Here is a 23,300-nt window from a genome sequence, read left to right on the forward strand (position 1 = left end):
TAAGAGTTGGGAGACTTGGGTAAAGGGTATTTTAGTCAAATTTAGTTCTAGGAATAACAAATCAAATAAAGCAATAGTTTTTTGGCCAATTTGTCATATTCCCTTGAGTTTTTTTACTAATTTGTCACAAGTAAAACTTTTTTTACCAATTTGGTAATTATCCTCCACTTTTTTTACCAATTTGTCATATCACGAGCATTAGGTACGCAGTTACACACTACTACACTAGTTACACGTTACAGAGTCTCAGCTTATTATCTTTCGCTACTGAAAGTTCTAAGCAGATTCTAGGAACATTTCAATGAAAACGGCATCCACTATTCAAACTTATTTAATCTATCTTAGACCATCCCCAAGCAGTGGTCGCACTAACTAGGTCGCGACTCGATTTTACTCTTAATCCTACCTTATTAACCTTGACACATTTTCACCCTCCCAAGCAGAAGGTTGCGACCTAGGTCATCAACCCAATCATTATCCACTTTACAACATTCTCAATCATTGTTTTTTTATTGTTTTATAATTGTTCAACCAATAATAAATTGACACATAGAAGGTCAATAAGACCATCTCTTTTAATCAACCTTGGTCACAAATTGACTATCCTTGGTCACAAATTGATCATTTTTTGTTTTTGGTCACAAATTAACCACCCTTGATCACCCATTAACAATACTAATTACTTGATTAACCATGACCAAGCAATTGATCTTGCTTGGGGATGGTCTTAGTATCTGACACTTGAGAGTCAAATCATGGATTATTGTTTCAATCAAGTGGTAATGGAGTTATGGAGTATATTAGCGCATTTATAATAGATTAATCTCTAATAGGATTATTCTTATATTATATGGTACCATGTAAGCTAATATATAAACTCTTATTTACCTACAAACCTCCTCACAGAACAAATAAACTTTTTAAAAGTTCATATTATGGATTGGCCCACAAAAATATTTCATCTCCCACATTCTCTCCACAAACCTGGATACTAATTTTTAATCATTTGCATATTTTTTTTTTCTCCAACAGATCAAGGTTTGTCAACAAACCTCTAAAAAGTACACAAAATTTTGTTGACAAAGCTTTATTGTGGATTTATAGATGCCCTTATATTGTAAGTTCCGAGTCCAAATACTACTAGCCCTTCAAAGCTTCTAAAAGATATGGAATTTACTTAGCTTTATTATATCTGTTTTAGATTGTATGGAGTAAATACGGTATAAAGATCATTTTCATTTCCTAAAAGAAGAGGAGAGTTCATTTCTTTCAATAATCTCTATTTTATACTCCCTCCATTCAACTCCACTTTACAAGTATTCTATTTCCGTCCATTCAACTCCACTTTACAGGTTTCCTTATTTGGAAATGTAAAAGACCTTTCCATCCTTATTGAAAATCTATATTTACAAAAAATGTCATTCATACCCCACACAAATCCACCATAAAACTCACCTTTATATTTTTTTAATATCTTTAACCCCACCATTCTCTTTCCCTATGTACTTTTAATAGTTTTTTTAATCCGTTTCTTAATACCCGCGCAAAAAGCAATGTTGCAAAGTGGAGTTGAATGGAGGGAGTATAACATTTTTTTTTCTCAACATCATTCCTCATTGTTTAAGACAATGTTCTTTTGAACTTAATTTCACCTTGTTTAATTTCAGTTCGGTTATATTTACTTCAGTTTAGCTTATTTGTTCACAAATTAAGGCCATGTTCTTTTTGGCTCATAAGAGCTGTATTGAACTGAGCTGAACTGAATAAAGTTGTAGGTCCCTGTCTTTTTTGGACTTAATTTCAACTCATTTCAGTTCAGTTCATCTTCATTTAACTCAGTTCAATTCAACTTTTCAGAAATTAGCTTTTACTTCAACTTCATTCAATTCAACTTAGATCCATTCAATTCAGTTCAGCTCTTATCAGCCGAAAAGAACAGAGCTTTACTTCAGTTCAGTAAAGCTCAATACAGTTCAATTTAGCTCCATTAATTTCAGTTCAACAATTCAGTTTCTTTCAGTAAAAAAGAACGAGGCCTTAACTCTTACTTTAGTTCAGTTCATTCAACTCCATTAATTTCAGTTTAATTCAATTCAACTCTTTTCAGCCAAAAAAAACAAGACCTAAGAGTTAAATTTGTGAAAAGATGAACAGAATTGAATCAAGCTGAACGGAACTGAATTGAATTGAGATGAACTGAACTGAAATGAGCTAAAATTAAGCCAAAAAAACAGAGTCTAACTCTTACTTCAGTTCAGTTCACCTCCATTCAGTTCAGTTCAGTTCAACTCTTTTCAGCCGAAAAGACAGGCCCTAAAAGTGTGATCGTCTAATCGTTTTGGGATAAAATCTAAAACGTTGATATGAAATAGAGAACATCTAAATTGGCAAATATGAAGTATGGTAAGAAGCACTCTAGTAATTTCACATTATAAATAATTGTTCCGGGTGTAATTCCGAAGCAGTTATTTGTTACCACTCGTGGCTTGTAGAATGACGTCTTTGGTTGAATCCTTCTTTCTGCCTCTCCTGAAACAATGAACAAACCGAGGGCTCGGCTTTGGCCGAGCGTACTCACTCCGACGCTCAAGTCAGTGAACTTAAAGAGATAAGTTGTGTGTTACTTGGCGAAGTATATGTTGTAGAGAGATAAGGAAGATATTACCAGATTATGAGGTGTTTAGGTTAAAGTGTGGATCCTTTCCTCAATGAGGGTTGAGGAGTATTTATAGACTTTCACCTTTTGTCACGTAGTGGCCAAGTGGCTAGCAGGTGGAAAGACTGATCTACCCTCGGCCGAGGGACCCATGGCAGGCCGGCTGACTCCATGCCGAGGGGTCTTGGATATGAGTACGCGGATACGTGCCCCGGCTGACCAGTCGTCCTAGCCGAGGCACAAGAGACAGGCCCGCGCGTGCGTCGGTTAAATTTGTCTAAGTCGTTGACTTGCTGTGGATATCTTTGACCTTGCTCAATATGTTGACTCGGTCAGCGGGTGCAGAATATGCCCCATCAATTTGCCCCCAGCGTAGTCTATGCCGTGGTATGGACCTTCGATGAGTGTTGAGCGTATTCTGCCATTGGAAAAATTTTCTGCCCCGGCTTCTTCTACCTCGGCTTGGTTCTGCTTAGGCCGTACCATATCCCCCCTCCACATGGATGTGTAATGGACATCAGATGTGGAAAAGAAAGTGGCGCTGGCCGAGACCGAGGTTGTGAGTGCCGTGTGCTTTTGATTGCCCCCAGCCGGTGCTGCCAAGCTTGGTTGAATCAACGGGCCGTTTGGCAAGTAGATACCAAGGGGTGTGTTGAAGAAGATACGTCGATTGTCATTCTGTCAAGGAGCGTGTTGAAGAAGTTTTGTAACTGTTTGTCGATTGACATCCCATGGCTTCATGCTTGACATGTGTCTCGTTGTTGATTGGTTGACGCTTCATGGGCTTTGCCCTGATTGGTCGGATTGAGTGGGCTTTGCCCTATAAATAGGAGAGTTAGCCCTTGAATTTGGCCTTCCAAATTCATTTTCTCAAAAAAATTTCTCCTTCAAAAACTTTCCTTCTTCTTGCTTAATTTTCTTTGACGAAACTTCTCTCTATTCTTCGAAGCGTTATTCGGCGTAGCACTTTTTCTTCAAGGTAAACAAATAAATTTCCAACTTTTTAACTTTTTAATTTTTTGTTGTAAACATGTCTTCTGCTGACGCCGGACCTAGTAATCCTGCGCCGGGGGGTTCCCCGTCGCGTCTTGATGAGGAGGAGGTACTAGACGCCATCCCGATAAGGTCCGGGGGTCCTAGGTCTCCTTCTCCCGAAGTTGATCCAAAAGCTTTGGAGGGTTGGGAGGATGATGATGATGTTGATGATGGCGGTGATGATGAGGAAAGGGCTCGTCCTAATGAGGAGAGGCCGTTCATCATGGATCACGGCGACGCCTGTAAGGTCTGCCCTGACCGTGCTTGGACCCACAAGTTTGCCAGTTGTTCTGGTCCTGACGTTTTCGAACGTCACTTCTCCTTCGGCAGGGAGTATAGTATTGTAATTCCGAGGAAGGTCGCGGCGTCTGTTGCCCTCCTCCGGCCGCATCAGCGTATACATCAGACACCTGGAGTATGGGCTCCGGTTTCCTCTGAATGAACACGTTATGGCCATAATTAAAGCCATGAACGTCGCCGTGGCCCAACTGCACCCGTTGGCCGTTAGGACTATAGTCGGCTTTGTGTGGCTCTGCCTTTTCAAGGGGGAGGTCCCGACGGTGAACTTATTCCGCCGGCTCCATCACCTTCGGCCGTCGGCCCCTGGTCGCGTTGGGTGGTACAACGTGCAGACGAAGCCGGGTTACGTCTCCATTGACAAGCTTTCTTCCTGCAAGGACTGGAAAGATCGGTGGGTGTACGTTGAGGTTCCGGAGGATTATCCACTGCCCCGGTCCTTCCAGCACCAAGTCAATTTGCGGTGCGAGAGTAAGGCGGAGCATGACAAATGGGTCTCCCGGAGTAAGCTTAAGATGGACGCTAGCAAGGTCTCTCTTAATGCGGATGAGAAGTGGGCGATGAGGCTGTTTGAGGCGGAGAAGAATGGGATGCCGAAGGGATGGATTCCCCCGACGCAGATCATTCTTCAGGATGAGCTGCTCTGCCACGTCGGCCTCATACCGGCCCTCGAACGGGGTGAGTGGGGTCGGTGTGAGGCCCATCTCTGCTTTTAATGTTTCTGTTATTTGAACTTTGATTTATTTATTTCACTTGACTGTTGCTTCGTTTCCTTTGCAGACCATTTCGGCTCGGACCTGTCTGAAGATATCCTTAGGAGAATGGGACTTGCCAAGGACAAGACAGTTGTTAATTTGCACCCTAAGGCTCAGACCCGTGATCGCAGAACGCCGCCGAATGATCTCATGGATCAGAAGCTGAAGGGCTTAAACACGACGGCGGCCCAGGCGAAGGTTGCTGGTAACATACCGCGCCGAACGCGGAAAACAACGTCTTCGGCGGCGACGGCGTCAACATCAGTTCCACCTCCACTCCCTTCAGTCGAAAAGGAGACGGTGGAGGTCGTTGATATTACCGCCGAGGAGGTGGTCACCTTGGCAGTGGAAACTCCTCTCTTCCGCAAGAGGAAAGAGCCTACGTCACGCCGCCGATGCTTCTCTGCTCTCGCGCCGATGCGGCAAAGAAATGCGACCTCCGACCAAGAAGGCCAAGCATGGTACAGATCTATCCTGTGGCTCAGACTTAGCCGGTTCATTAGGCGTTCCTGATGACAGGCTCTCTGGTATGTCCATGTATGTTGACACGGATGCTTTAATTGAATTTTTTGTAGATCAACCGCCGTCGTCTACCGGGCACGCTGTTGAACGGCGTGCTGAGAAGAAAACTGCGCAGGCAAGTGGTCAAGATGCCACCGTTGTCACCTCCTTCCCTCAGCCTACCCCCATCCAGATTAGGTCGGAGGGCCTAAGTTTGGCCAGGATCTTTGTCGAAGTGGCCGATACGGCCGGTGCTCTTATTGTGGAGCAAGAGAAGACCATTTTGAAGCGCCCCACGGCTTGAGCGGCTCGGGCTTGAACTCGATCTGCGAACAAGGAAGCCGAGAGGGTCAAGGCCGAGGTGAAGAGGCGATCCGTCCGAGAGAAAACTTAGAGAAGATCTTTGAAAAGGAGTCCTCGTTGAGAGAGCCAAAGGAGGGCTGCGGCGGCTGCGAAAGCGCTAAGGCTTTGGAGGGCGTGACCACCTTCGAAAGTCGCCGACTTTCATGCTAAGTAGAGGGACGAATGGAGGGGCATGTTTCAGGCCCAGGGGAAGGTGGTCCGGAATAAGGATGCTATCATCGCCCAGAGGGAGGAGGACATTGAGACGCTTCAACGCGAGATTCTTCCTAACATGTGCGCCCAATATCGGGACCTGGCCGAGGAAGCCGCCAGGGAAGTGATTGGGGAGCTCTTTCCTCTTGATGGCTCCTTTCCGTGGCCAAGATTTGACGAGCTGCTTGATGACAAGCTTGAAGCTAAGGAGAAGGCCGCGGAGGAGAAGGCCAAGGAGGAGGCAAGGGTGAAGAAGGAGGAAGAGGTGGCCGCGGAGAAAGCGACCCTTCTTTGCCGAGAAGGCTAAGGCGGCCAAGGAGGAAGCCGAGAGAATGAAGGCGGTGAGGTCGCCGAGGCCGAGGCCGCGAAGACAGTGAGGCCGCCAAGACGACTTCGGGTCGCCTACCAAAGACGATCTTGCTAATGTTCGATGGCAAGCGAAGAACAGCATAGGGAGACGGGCGGTCGTCACCAGGTTCCCCCGGCATCTCGGATAGTTTCAGCTGTTCGGGGGCCAACTATTAAGCATTTCATCCCTGCCATCTTTTGGCGCTTCAAATGATATGTCTGTAACCTTTTACTTTTCTTTTCCTTATATTTTGTAATACTTTGGTAGGTTGTGTTTTGGCTTATCCCTATGGGGACGGCCGTCGTCTGTATTCTCCTTGCTTGTAATCATTTTTTTTAATAAAGCTTGTTTATTGGCCCTCGGCTTGGCCGGGGTTTTGATCACAATCCTTCACTTGTCTTCTTGCGTTATTAATTGAGCGCTTTTTCGTTTTTACCTTCGGCCTGGCCGAGGCAGTTAGAATGCGTATCTCAACTGTGTTTAACGTCTTTTTTCTTAAACATGTTAGCATGTTGGCCGCTTCCTCTTTCACTCTCGGTCTGGCCGAGGCGTCCGATTTGCGTTTTCCAACCGCCGCTGTGAACATGTTAGCGTATCGACCGTTGTGTCCCCTACCAGTCCTTCGGTTGGCCGAGGCGGCTAGAGGTTACGGCTCGACAACGTTCGTATCTGTAGACATATTGATCGCTTCCTCTGCCAGGCCTTCGGTTGGCCGAGGCGGCTAGAATTGCGTCTCAACTGTACTTATACGTTCCTAAGGCATGTTGGTCACTTTCGCGAGTATCAGCTCGCGCTGGTTGTGGATCGCCGTGGCGTCTACTTCTTGGAGGATTTGCCGGCTTGGGCCGTGGCGTCTACCTCGATATGACTACGGAGGGGATAAACACTTTGATGGAAAACTTGGATGATTCTTTATTTAGATATAAACACGCGTTGGGGTGCCAACAGTTGTCTTGGACACCTCCGCCGTTATACAAAGTATTTCCTGAGATTGTCAGTGTTCCAATGGCTCATCAAAGGCACACCCTCCATGTCTGTCAGCCGGTATGTACCCGGCCTCATTTCTTCAACCACTTTGTAGGGACCTTCCCAGTTAGCCGTCAATTTACCATGAATGTTCCCTTTGTTGGTGGCGGCTGACTTTCTTAGGACTAGATCTCCTACTTTTAAGTCCCTTTTGTGGACTCTTCGGTTGTAGGCTCTTCTCATTCGGTTTTGGTATACTGCCAAGTTGAGGCGTGCTGTATCTCGGCTTTCTTCGACCAGGTCTAGGGAGGTTCTAAGACCTTCCTCATTTTCAACCGGGTTAAAGGTGGTCGTTCGAATGTCGCACCGTTGCTTCAATCGCGGGATCGCGCCGGACCCGTAGACTAAGTGGAATGGATGTTCCCCGTTGCTTCTTTCTCCGTGGTTCGAAGGGACCACGGGACGCCGGGTAGTTCATCGGCCCATCTTCCCTTTAGGTCTTCAACTGTCTTCTTCAAACCGTTGAGGATTGTTTTATTGGTCGCCTCCTTTGTCCGTTGCTCGTGGGTGGCGGACGGAGGAGTATGCAAATTTGATACCAAGTTCCTCCAACCAGTTCATTATTGTGTCACTCCAAAACTCTCGGCCGTGGTCAAATACCATGACTTGGGGTAACCCAAAACGAGTTATGACATTTTCCCAGATTACCTTTCTTACGGCCGCCGTGGTCTTGGCGTGTACCGCTACGACTTCAACCCATTTGGTGAAGTAGTCAACGGCAACAATCGGTACTTTCTTCCTCCAGGATGCCGTTGGAAATGGCCCTAGTAGATCCATCCCCCACTGTGCAAAAGGAAGGGGACTAAGTATCTGCAGGCTGCGAGGTCTCGGGAAGGTGCATGTATCACCGGAGCATGCATTTGAGTTGTTGCATTTTTTGGTTTTGGTTCGAAATCCTCAAGCATGGTGGGCCGAAGTATCCGGCTCGGAGAGCTTTGTGGGCTAGTGTTCTTGCCCCCATGTGATGACCACATATGCCTTCGTGAATTTCGTCGTATTAGCTCCGCGTCGGTACCGGGCCGACACATTTCAAGAGTGGCCTTGTCACGGACCTCCTGTATAATTCTCCTTCAAACACCGAGTACCTTGCTGCGATCCTCTTTATCTTCTGTGAGAGACTGCAGTCCTCCGGTAATTCATTCATCAGTTTGTACTTCATTATCGGAGTCATCCACGTCGTCCCGGCCTCTATGTCGCCCACCATGACGACGGTCTCAGTAATGCTTTTGGCATTCCGATGTCCACCAAAGACGGTTCGACCGACATTCTTGATGGTTGAACGGCAAGTTTTGAGAGAGCGTCGGCTCGGTTGTTCTCGGACACTGGGAATGCATTGTATACGGAAAGATTTCAATTTTGAAGTGTCGGCTTTTACCCTTTCAAGGTATCTTACCATCCCGTCGTCTCGAGTCTCGTACTCTCCTATGATTTGATTAGCCACTAAAAGTGAATCTGTTTTCAAAATGATGTGCTCCGCCCCGGCAGCTCTAGCTAGCTCGACTCGGTTATCGCCTCGTATTCGGATTCGTTGTTTGAGGCGGGAAGGTAAATTTCAAGGCGTACTCAAACTCGTCCCCGTTTGGGCCGATGATAAGTATGACGGCTCTGAGCTGTTCGCCGTGGAGGACCGTCGGTGTATACTTCCCATACTCCGGGGTTTTGCTCTTCTTGATATGTGCACTCGCCCGGGAAATGCAAGTGCTGTCCCTTTATCGAGGGCCTCGACTTGTATTGAATGCCGAAGCCAGGATAGCCCTACGCCCATTTGATGAGCTGCCGGATTGCTCAAATTTTTCCAATGCTTTCTCCAATGGTTGGTCGGTTAAGACCGTCACGGGATGTGCGTCGAAGTAAGGTTTCAATTTCCTTGCGGCAACGACGACAAGAAAGGCGCTTTTTCAATCGGTGGGTAATTTCTTTCGGCGGGCAACAATGTATGGCTGACAAAGTAGATTGGGTGTTCTTTGTTTGTCTTCTTCTTTGATGATCACGGCACTCGACCGTGGCCGAGGTAATGCTATGTATAGATATAGCGTCTCCCCAAAGATCGGCCTGGGACGGGGTTGGGAGAGTTTGAAGATGAGCTTTCGGTTGCTTGAAAGTGCGCTCTGTTCCTCCCCCAGTGAAGTCCTTATTTCCCTTCAACACTTTGAAGAATGGGGTGCTCTTGTCGGCTGACCGAGAGATAAAACGGGCCAGAGCCGCCATTCTCCCGGTCAACATCATAACCTCTTTTCGATTCCTCGGCTCCGGCAGGTCCAGGATTGCTTGGACTTTCTCTGGATTGGCATCAATTCCTCTGGCGCTGACAAGCACGCCGAGGAACTTACCTGACCGGACGCCGAAATTGCATTTCAATGGGTTAAGTTTCATCTTGTATTTCCTTAGTGAACAAAATGTCTCGTGTAAATCGGCTAAGTGCTCGCTGTCAGACTTGCTTTTTACAATAGCATCGTCGACGTAAGCCTCAATGTTTCGCCCTTTTTGATTTTGGAACACTTTGTCCACCGGTCTTGTGTAGGTTGCGCCGACGTTCTTCAAACCGAACGGCATCATTTTATACATGTATGTGCCGTTACCGGTGATGAATGCGCATTTAGGCATGTCTTCTTCGGCCATGAATACCTGATGATACCCTGAGAAAGCGTCCAGCAGGCTCAGCATAGTGTAGCCTGCCGTGGCGTCGATTAAACTATCTATTCGAGGCAAGGGATAGCAATCTTTGGGACACGCTTTATTAAGATTGGTAAAATCTACACACATCCTCCACGCCCCCGATGACTTCTTCACCATTACAACATTAGCTAACCACTCAGGATAAGTACAAGGCATGATAAAGCCCGCCGCTAGTAATTTATCTACCTCGGCTTTGATGGCCTCATCTTTCTCGACCGAGGAGTTCCTCATCTTTCGACGGGCGGCGGTAGAGAGTACGTTCACTTGTGAATAATTACCTCCGGCTCACCCCTGGCATCTCGGCTGCCGAGTAAGCGAAGACGTCTTTGTTCTTCCTCGGCAGTCTCAGGAGAGCGGCCCTGAATTGTGGCTCCAGGTTGACACCGAGAGTTACGGTGCGCCCGGGTCAATCTCCACTTCTTCGGTCTCCGCTCCTTCGACCATGCCGACAGTGGCATCCATGAGGTCGCCCTCCTGTTGTAAGGATGGGCTCTTCCCCTTCTCTGACTTCTTCGCCACTTTGAGGGATTGCATGTTGCACCCTCTGGCGGATATCTGGACGTTGACTACTTCGTCCTTTTCGTCCTTTGAGACGAGCTTATGCACTTCCCCCCGGTCCGAGACATACATCGGTGTCGGGCCGGATGGACATTACCGCATCGGCCTCGCTCGAGTGACTCGGCCTATGAGAACGTTGTAGGCGGACGAGCCGTCAATGACCACGAACTCGACGGGACGTTCTTAGCCGCATTCCCTCGCCGAACATCACCGGCGGCTGATCGACCCCGGGGTACCGGGCCGACCCGGAAAAAGCGTACAACGGATTGGTGCGGGGGCTCAAGTCCTCAACCTTGGGACCGAGGTTGAGGAAGCACTCCCGAACATGATGTTCGTGTAGGCGCTGTGTCAATCGGGCACCTCTTGACAGGTGGTTGGATATGTCCAAGTGGACTACTAGTGGTCGTCATTTGTGCGGGGCGATGACTCCTTCGTAGTCCTTCTTCCCAATGGTTATGTCGGGGATGTTGGAAGCGGGGATCGTTGTTTTGGGCACAAAGTTGATGGCCTGATATAGCTCGTTCGGGTGCCGTTTGTGCCCATGAGCGGACCCACCGTTCTCGTTGCCCCGATGACAACATGGATTACTCCTATCCGTTCAAAGACGGATTTTTTATTTGAGCCGCCGATATCCTTCTTTTGGCCCCAAGCAACATATTTCCGAGGCTCCCCTTCCGGATCGCTCTTCAATGACATTCTTCGGATACTGCGCAGTTGTCGGTTAAGTGGACCGTGTGGCCGTGGTACTCACGATCTTGGCTCGTGTCACCGTCCCCCCTCGCCTTGGGAGGCCTTTCCCACTTCTGACCCTCGTTCTTGCTCAGGGCAAAGACCTCGGCAGCAGATACGACCAAGGGGGTGTGACCATTGAACCGTTTTTGGTAGTACGGTCTGAACTCCCCGGCGCCCGCCGAGTTTCATTTCTGGCGGACTTGTCGACCGTGACCTATTATTGTCACGACGTCCTTCATCCGGGTTATCCTCCCGGCGGCTCTTTTTTTCGAGTGCCCGGCCTCGCTGGGCCTACCCAGGTTTTGTGGTAGTCCTCCACCTTTATGGCTTGGTCACCATCTTCCCGCGGAGTCTAGGTTCAGCCGCCGCACTTGATGAGCTCGTTTTTAAGTCTCCTCTCGGGAGGCCTTTCATCGATGCGAAGACCGCGGTTCATTCGGCTCACGAATCTGCCGAACCTTGGCGTCGAACCTCTTCACATAACTCCGGAGAGACTCGCCTCCCTCGTCTCGATAGTCAGGAGGTCCGATGTCTCGACGGCCCTCCTCTTGTTGCAAGAATACTGGGCCAAAAATGTGTCCCTTAGGTCGGCATAACAGTATACCGACCCATCGGGTAGCCTCTTGTACCAACTTTGTGCCATCCCATGCAGAGTCGTTGGGAAGACTCGGCACCAAACCTCTTCAGGTTGCTCCCATACCGACATGTAAGACTCGAAAGCCTCGGCGTGGTCGGTTGGGTCGCCTTCTCCTTTGTATGATATGGGTGGCAACTTTAGCTTAGTCGGCACCGGGACCTCCAGGACATAGGCATCGAGGGGCTGTCTGACCACGTGTCGAATGACACGCGACGATCGGCTCCTCGCATCCTTAGTCCGACTCCTCTCCCCGTGGCGGGAAGGGCTTCTTCTCCGACTCTGGTGAGTCGGGCTTCTTCTCCGACTCTGGTGAGTCGGACTTCTTCTCCGACTCTGGTGAGTCGGACTCCTTTCGCTCCTCTGGGGCAGGCCTCGTCGGCGCTGCGGCGACACTGTCCTCCCGCGAGTGCGAGAAGGGCTCAGGTCTACCACTTGCACTATGGGCTCCCCCGGCGTCTTGACATGGTCAGCTTCCTCCAAGGCTTCGTTCAAGTTTCTTGGAGTCACTTTTGGGACCCTGATCTCCTGTGGGGGTGCCGCCGCTCTTGTCGTTGTGACGGTGTGAGTCGGCGTCGCCCATTAGTTCCGGAGTAACCCGGTTTAGCCGCATCAACCACATGTCCCATGATAGTGACTTGGTCGGCGGGCAGCGGTGTATCTTGTATTATTGGCATCCCGTACGTCGTATCAGTGATACGGCCGGTGGGATCGCCGATTTGAAGTTGTGGAATGTGTCATCTTGGCGGTCGGTTTCCACAAGCACCGTTTCGGGTTGTTTCGACATCTTCTTAGCTCGTTGGGTGGGTTTTGTTTTGTGTTTTCTTTTTTTGTAAGGGATTTGACTAGCTTCTAGTATCGCCTCCCCGAGACGGCGCCAATTGTTCGGGTGTAATTAAAGCGATTATTTGTTACCACTCGTGGCTTGTAGAATGACGTCTTTGGTTGAATCCTTCTTTCGGCCTCTCCTGAAACAATGAACAACCGAGGGGCTCGGCTTTGCCGAGCGTACTCACTCCGACGCTCAAGTCAGTGAACTTAAAGAGATAAGTTGTGTGTTACTTGGCGAAGTATATGTTGTAGAGAGATAAGGAAGATATTACCAGATTATGAGGTGTTTAGGTTAAAGTGTGAATCCTTTCCTCAATGAGGGTTGAGGAGTATTTATAGACTTTCACCTTTTGTCACGTAGTGGCCAAGTGGCCAAGTGGCTAGCAGGTGGAAAGACTGATCTACCCTCGGCCGAGGGACCCATGGCAGGCCGGCTGACTCCATGCCGAGGGGTCTTGGATATGAGTACGCGGATACGTGCCCGGTGGCGCCGATCGTCTAGCCGAGGCACTGAAGAGACAAGCGACATTGCGTCGGTTGCTAGTTGTCTAAGTCGTTGACTTGCTGTGGATATCTTTGACCTTGCTCAATATGTTGACTCGGTCAGCGGGTGCAGAATATGCCCCATCAATAATTATGAGTGGAAGTGTTTGGGTAGTTCATTAATATTGTTGATGGTAATTAGTAGTTCAACGACGATGAAAATTAGTCGATTCGTTGTTGTTGATTGAAAATTTGAAAGCGGTTTTTGATTTTGTGTTTGGTTTGAGTGAATGTATTATTTGTGATTTAATTACATGGGAAAATTGAGGAGAGGTATTTTGGGTGGTTCATTAATATTTCCGATAATTTGAAGTAATTCGTCGACGACTAATGAAGTGGTGTTTTTTAGAGAGCATCGAATAGCCCTTAAATTCAGGCTAGTGAGTCGAACAACAATCTCATCCAACTGACCCAGCCCAACCTGTTCTTCCCCAATTCCTGTCCATCTCTCTCTAGTCTCTCCTCTTCCTCAATTGTTTCTTGCCCATCAACAAATGGACAAAATCCATTAATTCTAAAGCTTTTAAGTAACAACCACAAAAACTTCAACATCTACAATTACAAGAACTTCAACTAATGTCTTCTACTGCACTCTGCACTGTCTCATTTGGTGTTGCATCACCTGTAAAACTTGAAAAAACAGCCATGTTTTCACTCTCTATATGTTCATGCTCTTCTACACATCTTAAAACCTTCAATTTCCCACTTTCCTCGAAGTTATCTCAATTGGGTTCTTCCCATTTTACTCCTTGGAATGGTTTGAGGTATATGGGCATCTCAATTTCTCCAAAATCTCATAAAAATGGTATTTTTCCTCTTTTGGGTGTTTGATTTTTTTTATTTTTTATTTTAAATAGCATACGACGTATTGGATATTTGAATTTAATTATGTTTTTTTGATCAGTTCGTATTTTTTTTTTTGAGCTAATGAATTGATTTGATGTAGGAAGGAGGGCCAAATGTAGAGGGAAGGGTGTATATGCTTCTTTATTTGGAGTTGGAGCTCCTGAAGCTTTGGTGATTGGGGTTGTTGCTTTATTGGTTTTTGGTCCTAAAGGCCTTGCTGAGGTTTGTTGCTCACTTATTTCTTCGGTTTACCTGATTACAAATCATTATGTTCTGTTAGTTGGCCCCAAATCATTTTGCGATTAAAGCTCCGATGTTGTTTATTTTCTTAAATGCTGTCTTACTGCAAGTGATGGTGTTTGAAATTGATAGTTTAATATGTGTTTCTGTAAGTTGGAGCTAGATTGAGTATGCGTTAGGTGATTATAGAACTGAAGGAGTGTAACCTGGTGTAATAGAGAACAGTCATTTTCGGAGACAATCTTTTGGAAAGTTATAGAGAGTATATTTGATAATTAGTGATTTACTTTAATCCAAACAGCTAATTTCAGTGATTAAAGAAAGAGTTAATTAGATCAAGATTCAAGAAAAAGCCCAAATTAGCAAGAAGGGAACTTTCTTGGAGGTGAGAAAATAAGTACTGTTGGAGTTGGAGCGAATAGATTGTGAAAGAACGAGGAAAAGTATTCCGTAATATTGCTTGATAATCAAGTACAGTGTTTAGTATGTTACTGATCATGCTGACAATGAGGAACGGTGTAGACTTTCTTCCTCTTTCAGAAACTATTTTCTCAGAAGTCGTAGTACAGCTTAATAAGAGAGTTGGGAATTGGTTTTGAAACAGCTGTACATTTGACTTTGACATCAATCAGTTAGAGACTCGTGCCACTGGTAGCATATTCATGGAATCCGTACTTGCTACTTCAAAGTTGATCCTTGTACCGATATGCCCAATCATTACCTCGTTCCAATAGCCACTTTTGACAACTTTCCTACTGTCGCATCGACAATTCTTCCAGAGCTACATCATCCTGGAACAGCTAGCCCTTGTCCAGCACTCCGGCTCGGCACTGTTCTAGCTCGTCATTTGTTGTCAAAACACCCTCCATGGACAATAGTTCGGAAACTGCTGCTAAATTTTGTATGCTAGCTGTCTGGCTCCCATGTATTCAAAACACCCCTCTTGATCTTTACAGTTGATCAACTATTGGACCTCCACTTGGCTAGATTCTTCAGCGTGTCTTGAACGAGATGTCTCACATGTGAGACCAACCCAATCCTTATGTATTCCTCATTTAAAGTTATAGGCTGAATGGATTGGTCTCACGTGTCAGCCAGTCTCACATAAGTTTCTGTAAGGCTGTTTTTATCATCCTTTGACTATGTGACTAGTGCCAGTATACGGTAGTCTTTTTGAGCCTTGTGCTGCTATGATTTTTGAGTAAAAGCAGTACATAGATTTCGTTAGTAAATTATGGAAGTCAATCTACTGTATAGCAGTCCGAAAATGTCCATGTATGTCTTCATATGTGCGTTCACTTACCCTTGATAGGGATTCCTTTTTATAATAGGTTGTGACAATTTACTATGGTTAATGCAGGTTGCTAAAACTTTAGGTAAAACCCTGCGTGCGTTTCAGCCAACCATTAGGGAGCTTCAGGTTAATATCTTAACTTCGACACACGTGTTTTATTATTTCTCCTGACTGGGGATTGATTTTTGTTTACCTACTGTAATGCAGGATGTTTCTAAGGAATTCAAAAGCACACTGGAGAGGGAGATTGGTCTGGATGATGATCCACAGGCAATGAGAAACCCATATCAATCAGCCACCCCTCCAAAACCCACCCCAGTGGAGGATTTTGAAAATGTGCCGGTGGCTGACCCAAGTTAGTGTACTGGCTTTATGAGAATTTAATATTTGTCATTCTGTTATGATTACTGTACCCTTTTGAGTATTATCATTCCGTTATAGTTACTAAACCTGACGGAGAAGGAATATTTTTATGTTAAAACTTAAAAACAGCTGGGACGGTAGACTAGTGAAATCACACTTAAAAGTTAGAAGTGTTTGGGACATACTCATTAGGGCGGAGAAGCTCCATTTCATAAGCCCAAAGGTGGTTCCATCCTGAAATCTAAGCCTAGCTCATAGACGTGCTCTCATACGTCTTGTACTATCTTACTCATAAAATGGGCTTTGCCAAACGCACACGGAAGAACACAGTAGTATTTTTGTCAACAATTTATGTTCATAATTTGACAACTCTTGAAGAATTAGTTATTGGTTGCTAATTTATTTGACATCAGCTTGAGCTTTGATGAGTTCAGGAAGAACGCAAACTATGTAGTCGTCAACCTCTGGTAAACACGATATTGTATTCCCTTGACATGCTTACCTTTGTGGATGGTTGATTTAGTACACAATTTTAGGTGGTACTGTTTGCCTGCTCATTTTTACTCAACTTTATCAGAGTTCAGTAAACTAGTACTCCCTCTGTCCCGGGTATTTGTAGTGTTATTCCATTTTGGGGTGTCTCAGTCAATTGTTGTCCTTTATATTTTAAGAATGAACTTGATGAGCAATTTGATCATACACACTCAATTTGGTCCACTCGTCATTTAATAATTGGCCCCTCCTCTTTCCTGGGTCTTTGTGCCAAAACCAAAGGACAACAATTGACCGGGACGGAGGGAGTAAAGCTTTAGGAAAAATAAACAAATTTCAGTCGGCAAATAAGTCGGATATGTATGTTCGTCTTCTTAACTGGTCCTATCGTCCACTTTAATGTTGCAGATGGCACTCCAACTAGCAAAGCATATACAAGTGAGGAGTACTTAAAGATCACCGAGGAGCAGCTGAAAGCATCTGCAGCTGTTCAGCCGGATGTAATGCCATCACCACAAGACAATCAAATTGATCCCATGAGCCAGTCTGATACGCAGCCGAATATCGCATCCTCTCCACCCGAAAGCCCGTTGGAACCTGAAAGCCAACCTCAAGGTCTGTTTTCTCCAAACTAGTCTCAAGGCTAGACTGTTAAAACTCAAAAACCCTTCTGCCGTGCCCGAAGATAAACAACAATAACATCACTCTCAAGTGTCTCAATGGCTGCTTTGGGCAGGGTAGGGGTTAGGATGTATGCAGTCACTGCTGAGTTAAAAACATAAAGAGTTGGCCATAATGAAAATTGTCTCGCAAAATGCTTCTATACTCGGCCACATGACCATACAAGAAGCATAGAGGGGTGAACCGTTTTGCTTTATTTTATCATATTCAAAAGCTGATGAATAATGAATCTTTGTCCGGCATCCCTGAAAATAAATACAGTATTAACAGAAAATGGAAAAAAAGTTGGTTAAATTTTGGGATTTGCAGCTTTGCAGGAGGATAACATGCCCTCGTCACCAGAAAGCAAGGCCGAATCTGAAAGTCAGACTGAAGGTGATAATTTTGCTTCCGCTACCCCTCAGTTAACTTAATTTGTGAACATATTTGAGATGTTTCGTTGAATGAATTTCAGCTGCCGCAGGGGAGATGGGAAAGTAAGCCCTAAGCTATGATTTGGAACACGTAAATTAGTTAGTACTATGAAGTCGAGTTTGGCATGATATCATCTCAAGCACGGAAATGATGAATTTAGTCTCTGTTGATTTTCTCGCGAGCATTGGAGGAGTTGATTCTTTTCGGAGGAGCGTACAAACTTGAAGGTAAGGACATTCTTTTTGCAGATCATCAGTGTCAGGTGAATTGTCGCATCAAACCCATAAGCTAGTCTTTTTATCGTGTTTTTTTAGCTTCCTTTTGAGTCTGTTGATCTGCTGATGACCTTTTGACACTGGAAGTCAGCCATGTTAATAGAGAAAGAAGCTGATTGTGCATTTGATCGTATCCATCTGTTTTAACATAATGTTCGCACTTAGAGAATACAAATTTACCGATTTTTTAGCCTCTCTGTGTCCCTCGTTATCTTCAGCCTTGAAGAGATTCTGTTCCCATATCCCGGACTCCTGGTTATTCTTGTACGTCATTACTCTAGTGTTTCTAAGGTGTTGTTTATGATGTGGTAGGGAGCCTGGATGACGCGTTGTTTGTTACCCTGTGTTGATTTACTCCTAGTCCTCGTACATAAGGGTCATTTGCTGATGACTGCTGATTATTTTTCTTGCGACTTCCATTATAGTAGCTCTTTAGGAACTGGTGTACATGAGTGATGAGCCTAAATAACCCAATATTAATGTTTTAAAGATCCATCAGACGAGACTTCCGTTGTAAATTTGTGCAGTCGTCGTATAAAAATCAGATCGTATGAATTTTTTTTTTTTACTTGCACGACATAACTGGATAAAACAGTGGCCCAATATTAACTGGTTTCGACAAACCGAAAATAATTTTAATAAATGGTGCTCCGAAACTCATGCCATCTGTACCAACTTCATAGTGTGTGTTTGGCCTGATTTTAAAAGTGTTTTTGGCTTTAAAAACAGTTTTTGGCCAAACACATCATTATTTAAAAGCTAAAGCAAAAAATTTTCAAAAGCCAACAAATCATCTTTTTGTCCATAAAAATAGAAGCAGCAATTTGCTACTTCTGCTTTGGAAAAACACTTTCAGAAAATTAATCTTAAAAAACAAAAACTCATTTTTAACAAATTAGGCCAAACATGCTCATAGTATAACTACCTTATTTATGTTCATTGTGATTTGACAATACGTCACGCAATTTTGAGCTCAAAATTTTATTATATGCTACCAAATTATTAGGCGGAAGATTTTGACATACCGGAGTATGACTCATGAGTCGTGGCTCCGGGTATTTATGTTAAAATAACACAAATTTTCATTATAGACGGACACTATCCATTTATTTTCATTATAGACGGACACTATCCATTATAAATGGATAGTGACCGTCTATAATGAGACGGACTGTTAAAATAAACCGGTCATTTTTTATCAATAAATAGACACTTTTTATGGTCTCATCTTAGGTCGGATAGTATAATTCCCTATTTACTAAATAAATAGGCGAATTTCTAAATTTTCTCGCCTAAACATATTTCCTAAAATAAAGTTTGGTTATTTTTAGCATATTCTATAAGTATGGTGCACTATAATACACATAATCTTTCAGATTTATGTCATTTAGTATTTTACATTCTGTACAAAATTATCTCCAATTTTTTTATGATATAAAAAGGAACGAAAACATTCATTAATTTTCTATGATAAAAAGTTGCGGTAAAAATATATTATTAGTAAAATTTTATAAAATAACATCATTAATTAATCTCTCAGTAATAGGAAAAACTTTTATTAAAATATTTATTTCATGATTAATACGATTTAGACTTTGATTTTTCAAATTAAAATATAATAATAAGAAATGTAAAAAAAAAAAGATTAACTAATTTATATTTCATAAAGTATAATATACTAAAAAAATATAAAACTCTATATATGCCTTTTTGATTACAAAACTAGAAGATGCTTTTGGTCCCTTTCTCTAGAATTGCGAGTCTTATCTCTTGATATTGATTTATCCTTTGCCCATTGAACACTTTTCCCCTACTTTTGCATGTTGCATTTTTCTATACGCGTTCCACACAAAACGATCAAATAATTACATTTTGGTCATAGAATCTTCCATTTGATTATTGAACCTTCCTAAGCAATCCACAGTCCTACCCTCAGCCCACCTCCTTGGTCTTCTTTCCTTTTTCCTCTGATTGGTCATCTTTGGTGCGCAAAACTATATTAGATGACTCGATTACGATCGGCTCAAAACCAATGACGGACCTAGAAAATTTCATTTTCATTATCCCTATAAAAAAAATCTAAATTGTTATTATATTAAAAGTATTCATTTTTAACAATTTTCAAGATAAAAAATACAGAGTACGCAACATAGACAAGATTTCAGTATCCGAGTATCCCGTATACCCGAAGGGTAGGTCCGTCCAATGCACACAAATCACTTTCAAAACAGATCTTCCTGGAAAAAACTAAAATCAGCTCATTATTAAGATCGTCTAAAAATCCACCTTCTAAACTAAATCACCACAAAATAGATCAGATTTAGTTATCACATTATCCCCTGAATTGACATTTATACCCTTAAACAAAAACCGCCTTTACTCCTTTACCCAAAACAAGTAGGGGCAAACTGGGAAATTCCCCTTGAAACACGTAATTTACACAAAAGGGTATTTCCGGGAAACAAAAACAAAATTTGTAACTATAAATACAACAATAGACAACTCTAGACTCCAGAATACCAACCACTACACAAAATCAAATCCTCCTTTCATAAAAACTACCGAAACTACCCTTCGATGGCATCAAGGTACGAGGTAGAAGTAACCATAACCTCAGCCAAGGACCTTAAAAACGTCAATTGGCGCCACGGCCCGAATAAGCCTTACGCCGTAGCATGGGTCGACTCGGAACGAAAAGTTTCGACCCGAGTCGACGAAGAAGGTGATACTTGTCCAAGGTGGGATCAGACCTTAACCATCCCTCTTGATCGTCCGATCCATGACGCTACACTTTATATCGACGTCGTCCACGCCTACGCCGAATCGGATACTAAGCCGCTCATTGGTTCGGCTAAGCTCCCCCTTCGCGAAGTTGTCGATGAAGCCGGGTTTGGTAGCCGTTTCTCTCGCTCCCTCAAACTCAAACGCCCTTCAGGTACGCAGTACCGAAATTAACAGGGCTAGCAAGAGCGATCATCCCGAATACTTAGTTTTTATTCTAATGTTTTTCGTTTTTCTCCGTATAAATTGATTCCCTGGTCTTAACTAATAATTTACATTTACTTTATTTTGTGAGATAAAAATAAACGTAAACTATTATAAATTCTGGTTACGCAACTGCTACTAGTCCTCCTAGATCCACAGAAACTCGGACCGGAAAGTGTTACGTTAGTTCGTAGACTAAAAAAATTATTTAATTATAAATTCTGGTTACGTCACTGCAGGTAGGCCCCACGGTAAGCTCGAGGTAGAAGTCACAGTCCGTGAGCCGCGGTACCAAGCCCCTGACCCGTACCGCGCACCGCCATACGGTGTAACCCGGGATACCGGATACGGAACAGCTCCATCATCGTACGCACCGCCTCCGCCAGGTGTGACCAGGGATACTGGATACGGATCGGCCCCACCGTATGCAGCGCCTCCGGCTGGATACCCGTATGGCCAACCGAGTTACGGTCAGCCAGGGTATGCACAGCCGGGTTATGCTCAGCCTGGGTACGGGCAGCCAGGTTATGCTCAACCTGGGTACGGGCAGCCGGGTTATGCTCAAGGCGGGTACGGGCAGTCAGGTTATGCTCAACCCGGGTATGGGCAGGCGGGGTACGGGCAGGGGGTGGTAGTTGAGGAGAAGAAGAAGAGTAAGTTTGGAGGAATGGGGACGGGATTGGCTGTGGGTGCGGTAGCAGGGGCGTTAGGTGGACTTGCATTGGTAGAAGGGTTCGATGCATTGGAAGATCATGTGGCGGATGAAGCCGCGGAGAGGGTGGAGGATGATCTTGGGGACGGGGATTATGATGGCGGTGACGATGGTTGGTGATCATCGTTTATTCTTTTGACATGTACTAGCGGAACTGAGGCCGCTAAGGCCTAAGGGGTTAGTAAGGACTGTCGTTAATAATTGAAACTAATAGTTGAAATGTATGTTATTTTTCATCTATTTCGACTTATTGTAATACTAATTCACCATTTACAAAATTTCCGTCTTCCAAACCATAAATTTTGGTTCCGGTTATAGTTGAAATGTATGTTGATTTTCATCTATTCCGACTTATTGCAATACTAATTCACCATTTACAAAATTTCCGTCTTCCAAATTACAAATCCAATAAATTTTGGTTATGCCATGGGCTATCGGCAACGTACAAGAATTTGTGTGCGATTATTCCAATTTGCCAGTTTATTTTCTATTATCGTTTGATTGACCGGTTGCAAACTCGGGCTAATTGTTGTTGCGGAATAAAGTTGAATTCAATGGTCCAAGGAACAGAGTACTCCGTATTTGTTAGTGAATGTTGATTACACTATAGTTATACGCAAGCTTAATACCCACCACCTAAAATAGGAGGAGTCCGAGTACCTAACATCCAAAATGTGATGAAGAGAAGTATGAGAGAACGGTAATTAGGTAGTTAGTTACGCACTCACGATATTATGAGAGAGATGTTTTCTTGGGAGAAATTGTGGCGAAACTCGAAAGTGATGACCCGTAATGTAAGAAGTTGTACTTTTAGCCGCATAATCTCTGAAAATTGCGCACGCGGTCCTTTCACTTCGAGCCCTTAAATTTCTTATTTGTACTCATGTATTTGCATTTCAGTTTTTAATTTCATTTAATACTCCAAAACTACTTCCTGCGTGTCGAATCTTGGAGTCCCGTTTTTAGTTTAAGATACGTTTTTAGGTGTTTACAAAACGTATCGCTATTCTGCACAATCAATGTATCCTGCTACAGGACTCAAACTATCAAATTTGCCTCTATAAGCGGTGCTAGTCAATCAAAATCGTTTCTCATCTTTAAGCTGGTTATTGCTTGTTTCTTGCTTTCGATAATCGTATTGCTTACTTTTTATTGCTTTCATGTGCCGGATTTTGATAATCGTGACTAGGATTCCCGACACACGTCAACTGAGACCGATTACGAATGCACTAGTGATCCCTCACTAGTGCTTGATGCTCTCGCTTGCATTCTTGTTTTGTAATAGACAAGGGTGCGTGCCACGTTCCGGCTTAAAGTGTAATACCCGTCCTTTTAGGGACCCGTTGACTGACGTTGACCGACCTTAGTGACATGTATTAGTCTTTAAGGAAACCTTACGAGCGTTGACTTGTGACGTAGCAAGCTTTGGGTGTGTGGTACTCGATCTAGTCGAGGCCACTCGATCGAGTAGATATATCGTGTTTTGAGAAACCGCAAATCATTTCCGCCATTCTTTTCCTAAACCTGATACCGTCACTCTTCCTTCTCCTTTGCCATAGTTCCTTCCTTGAGGTCCTTGAAGATGCTTATGCCATGGGGGTAGGTGGCTTGAGTCGGGTAGCAGTCTTGATGCGGGATAGCTATGCGTAGGTTGTTGCGTGGTTGTTTGTCATCTTGTGATCGAAAGTGGAATCGCTGCGATGCGCTAAAGTCAGTCTTACCAGGTGATGTCTTGGATGATAGCTGGATACTTGGCGGGATGAGTCCTTCACGAGTTTGGACAGAAGTGTAGATCACCTAGTTGGTAGTAGTCTGAGTTGTATCTTTGTTATCTTAGTTTGTTTAATCAC

The 23,300-nt window shown here is 44.3% G+C and overlaps 2 protein-coding genes across 2 annotated transcripts; both read left to right on the forward strand.

The window, feature by feature from the left end:
* Positions 1–13,548: 13,548 nt before the first annotated feature.
* Positions 13,549–17,883, forward strand: LOC141618315 (sec-independent protein translocase protein TATB, chloroplastic-like). The gene is made up of 7 exons (XM_074435417.1): positions 13,549–13,953; positions 14,095–14,216; positions 15,595–15,654; positions 15,736–15,883; positions 16,792–16,998; positions 17,374–17,439; positions 17,519–17,883. Exons 1-7 carry the CDS (start codon positions 13,725–13,727, stop codon positions 17,542–17,544), a joined length of 858 nt encoding a protein of 285 aa, XP_074291518.1. The 5' UTR covers positions 13,549–13,724; the 3' UTR covers positions 17,545–17,883.
* A 2,355-nt stretch (positions 17,884–20,238) lies between these two features.
* LOC141618316 (uncharacterized) lies at positions 20,239–21,794 on the forward strand. The gene is made up of 2 exons (XM_074435418.1): positions 20,239–20,688; positions 20,978–21,794. The coding sequence occupies exons 1-2, from the start codon at positions 20,331–20,333 to the stop codon at positions 21,568–21,570; spliced, it is 951 nt and encodes a 316-aa protein (XP_074291519.1). The 5' UTR covers positions 20,239–20,330; the 3' UTR covers positions 21,571–21,794.
* Positions 21,795–23,300: the final 1,506 nt, after the last annotated feature.

Source organism: Silene latifolia, chromosome X, assembly GCF_048544455.1.
Source record: "Silene latifolia isolate original U9 population chromosome X, ASM4854445v1, whole genome shotgun sequence".
Classification (NCBI taxonomy): Eukaryota; Viridiplantae; Streptophyta; class Magnoliopsida; order Caryophyllales; family Caryophyllaceae; genus Silene; species Silene latifolia.

Bases quoted from the DNA above. Each gene is read 5' to 3' on its own strand.
- LOC141618315 (XM_074435417.1), top strand. From the start codon at position 13,725: ATGTCTTCTACTGCACTCTGCACTGTCTCATTTGGTGTTGCATCACCT. The intron at 14,217-15,594 runs GTTTGTTGCTCA...TGGTTAATGCAG, and splicing joins GTCCTAAAGGCCTTGCTGAG to GTTGCTAAAACTTTAGGTAA. The intron at 16,999-17,373 runs GTCTGTTTTCTC...TGGGATTTGCAG, and splicing joins ACCTGAAAGCCAACCTCAAG to CTTTGCAGGAGGATAACATG.
- LOC141618316 (XM_074435418.1), top strand. From the start codon at position 20,331: ATGGCATCAAGGTACGAGGTAGAAGTAACCATAACCTCAGCCAAGGAC. The intron at 20,689-20,977 runs GTACGCAGTACC...ACGTCACTGCAG, and splicing joins CAAACTCAAACGCCCTTCAG to GTAGGCCCCACGGTAAGCTC.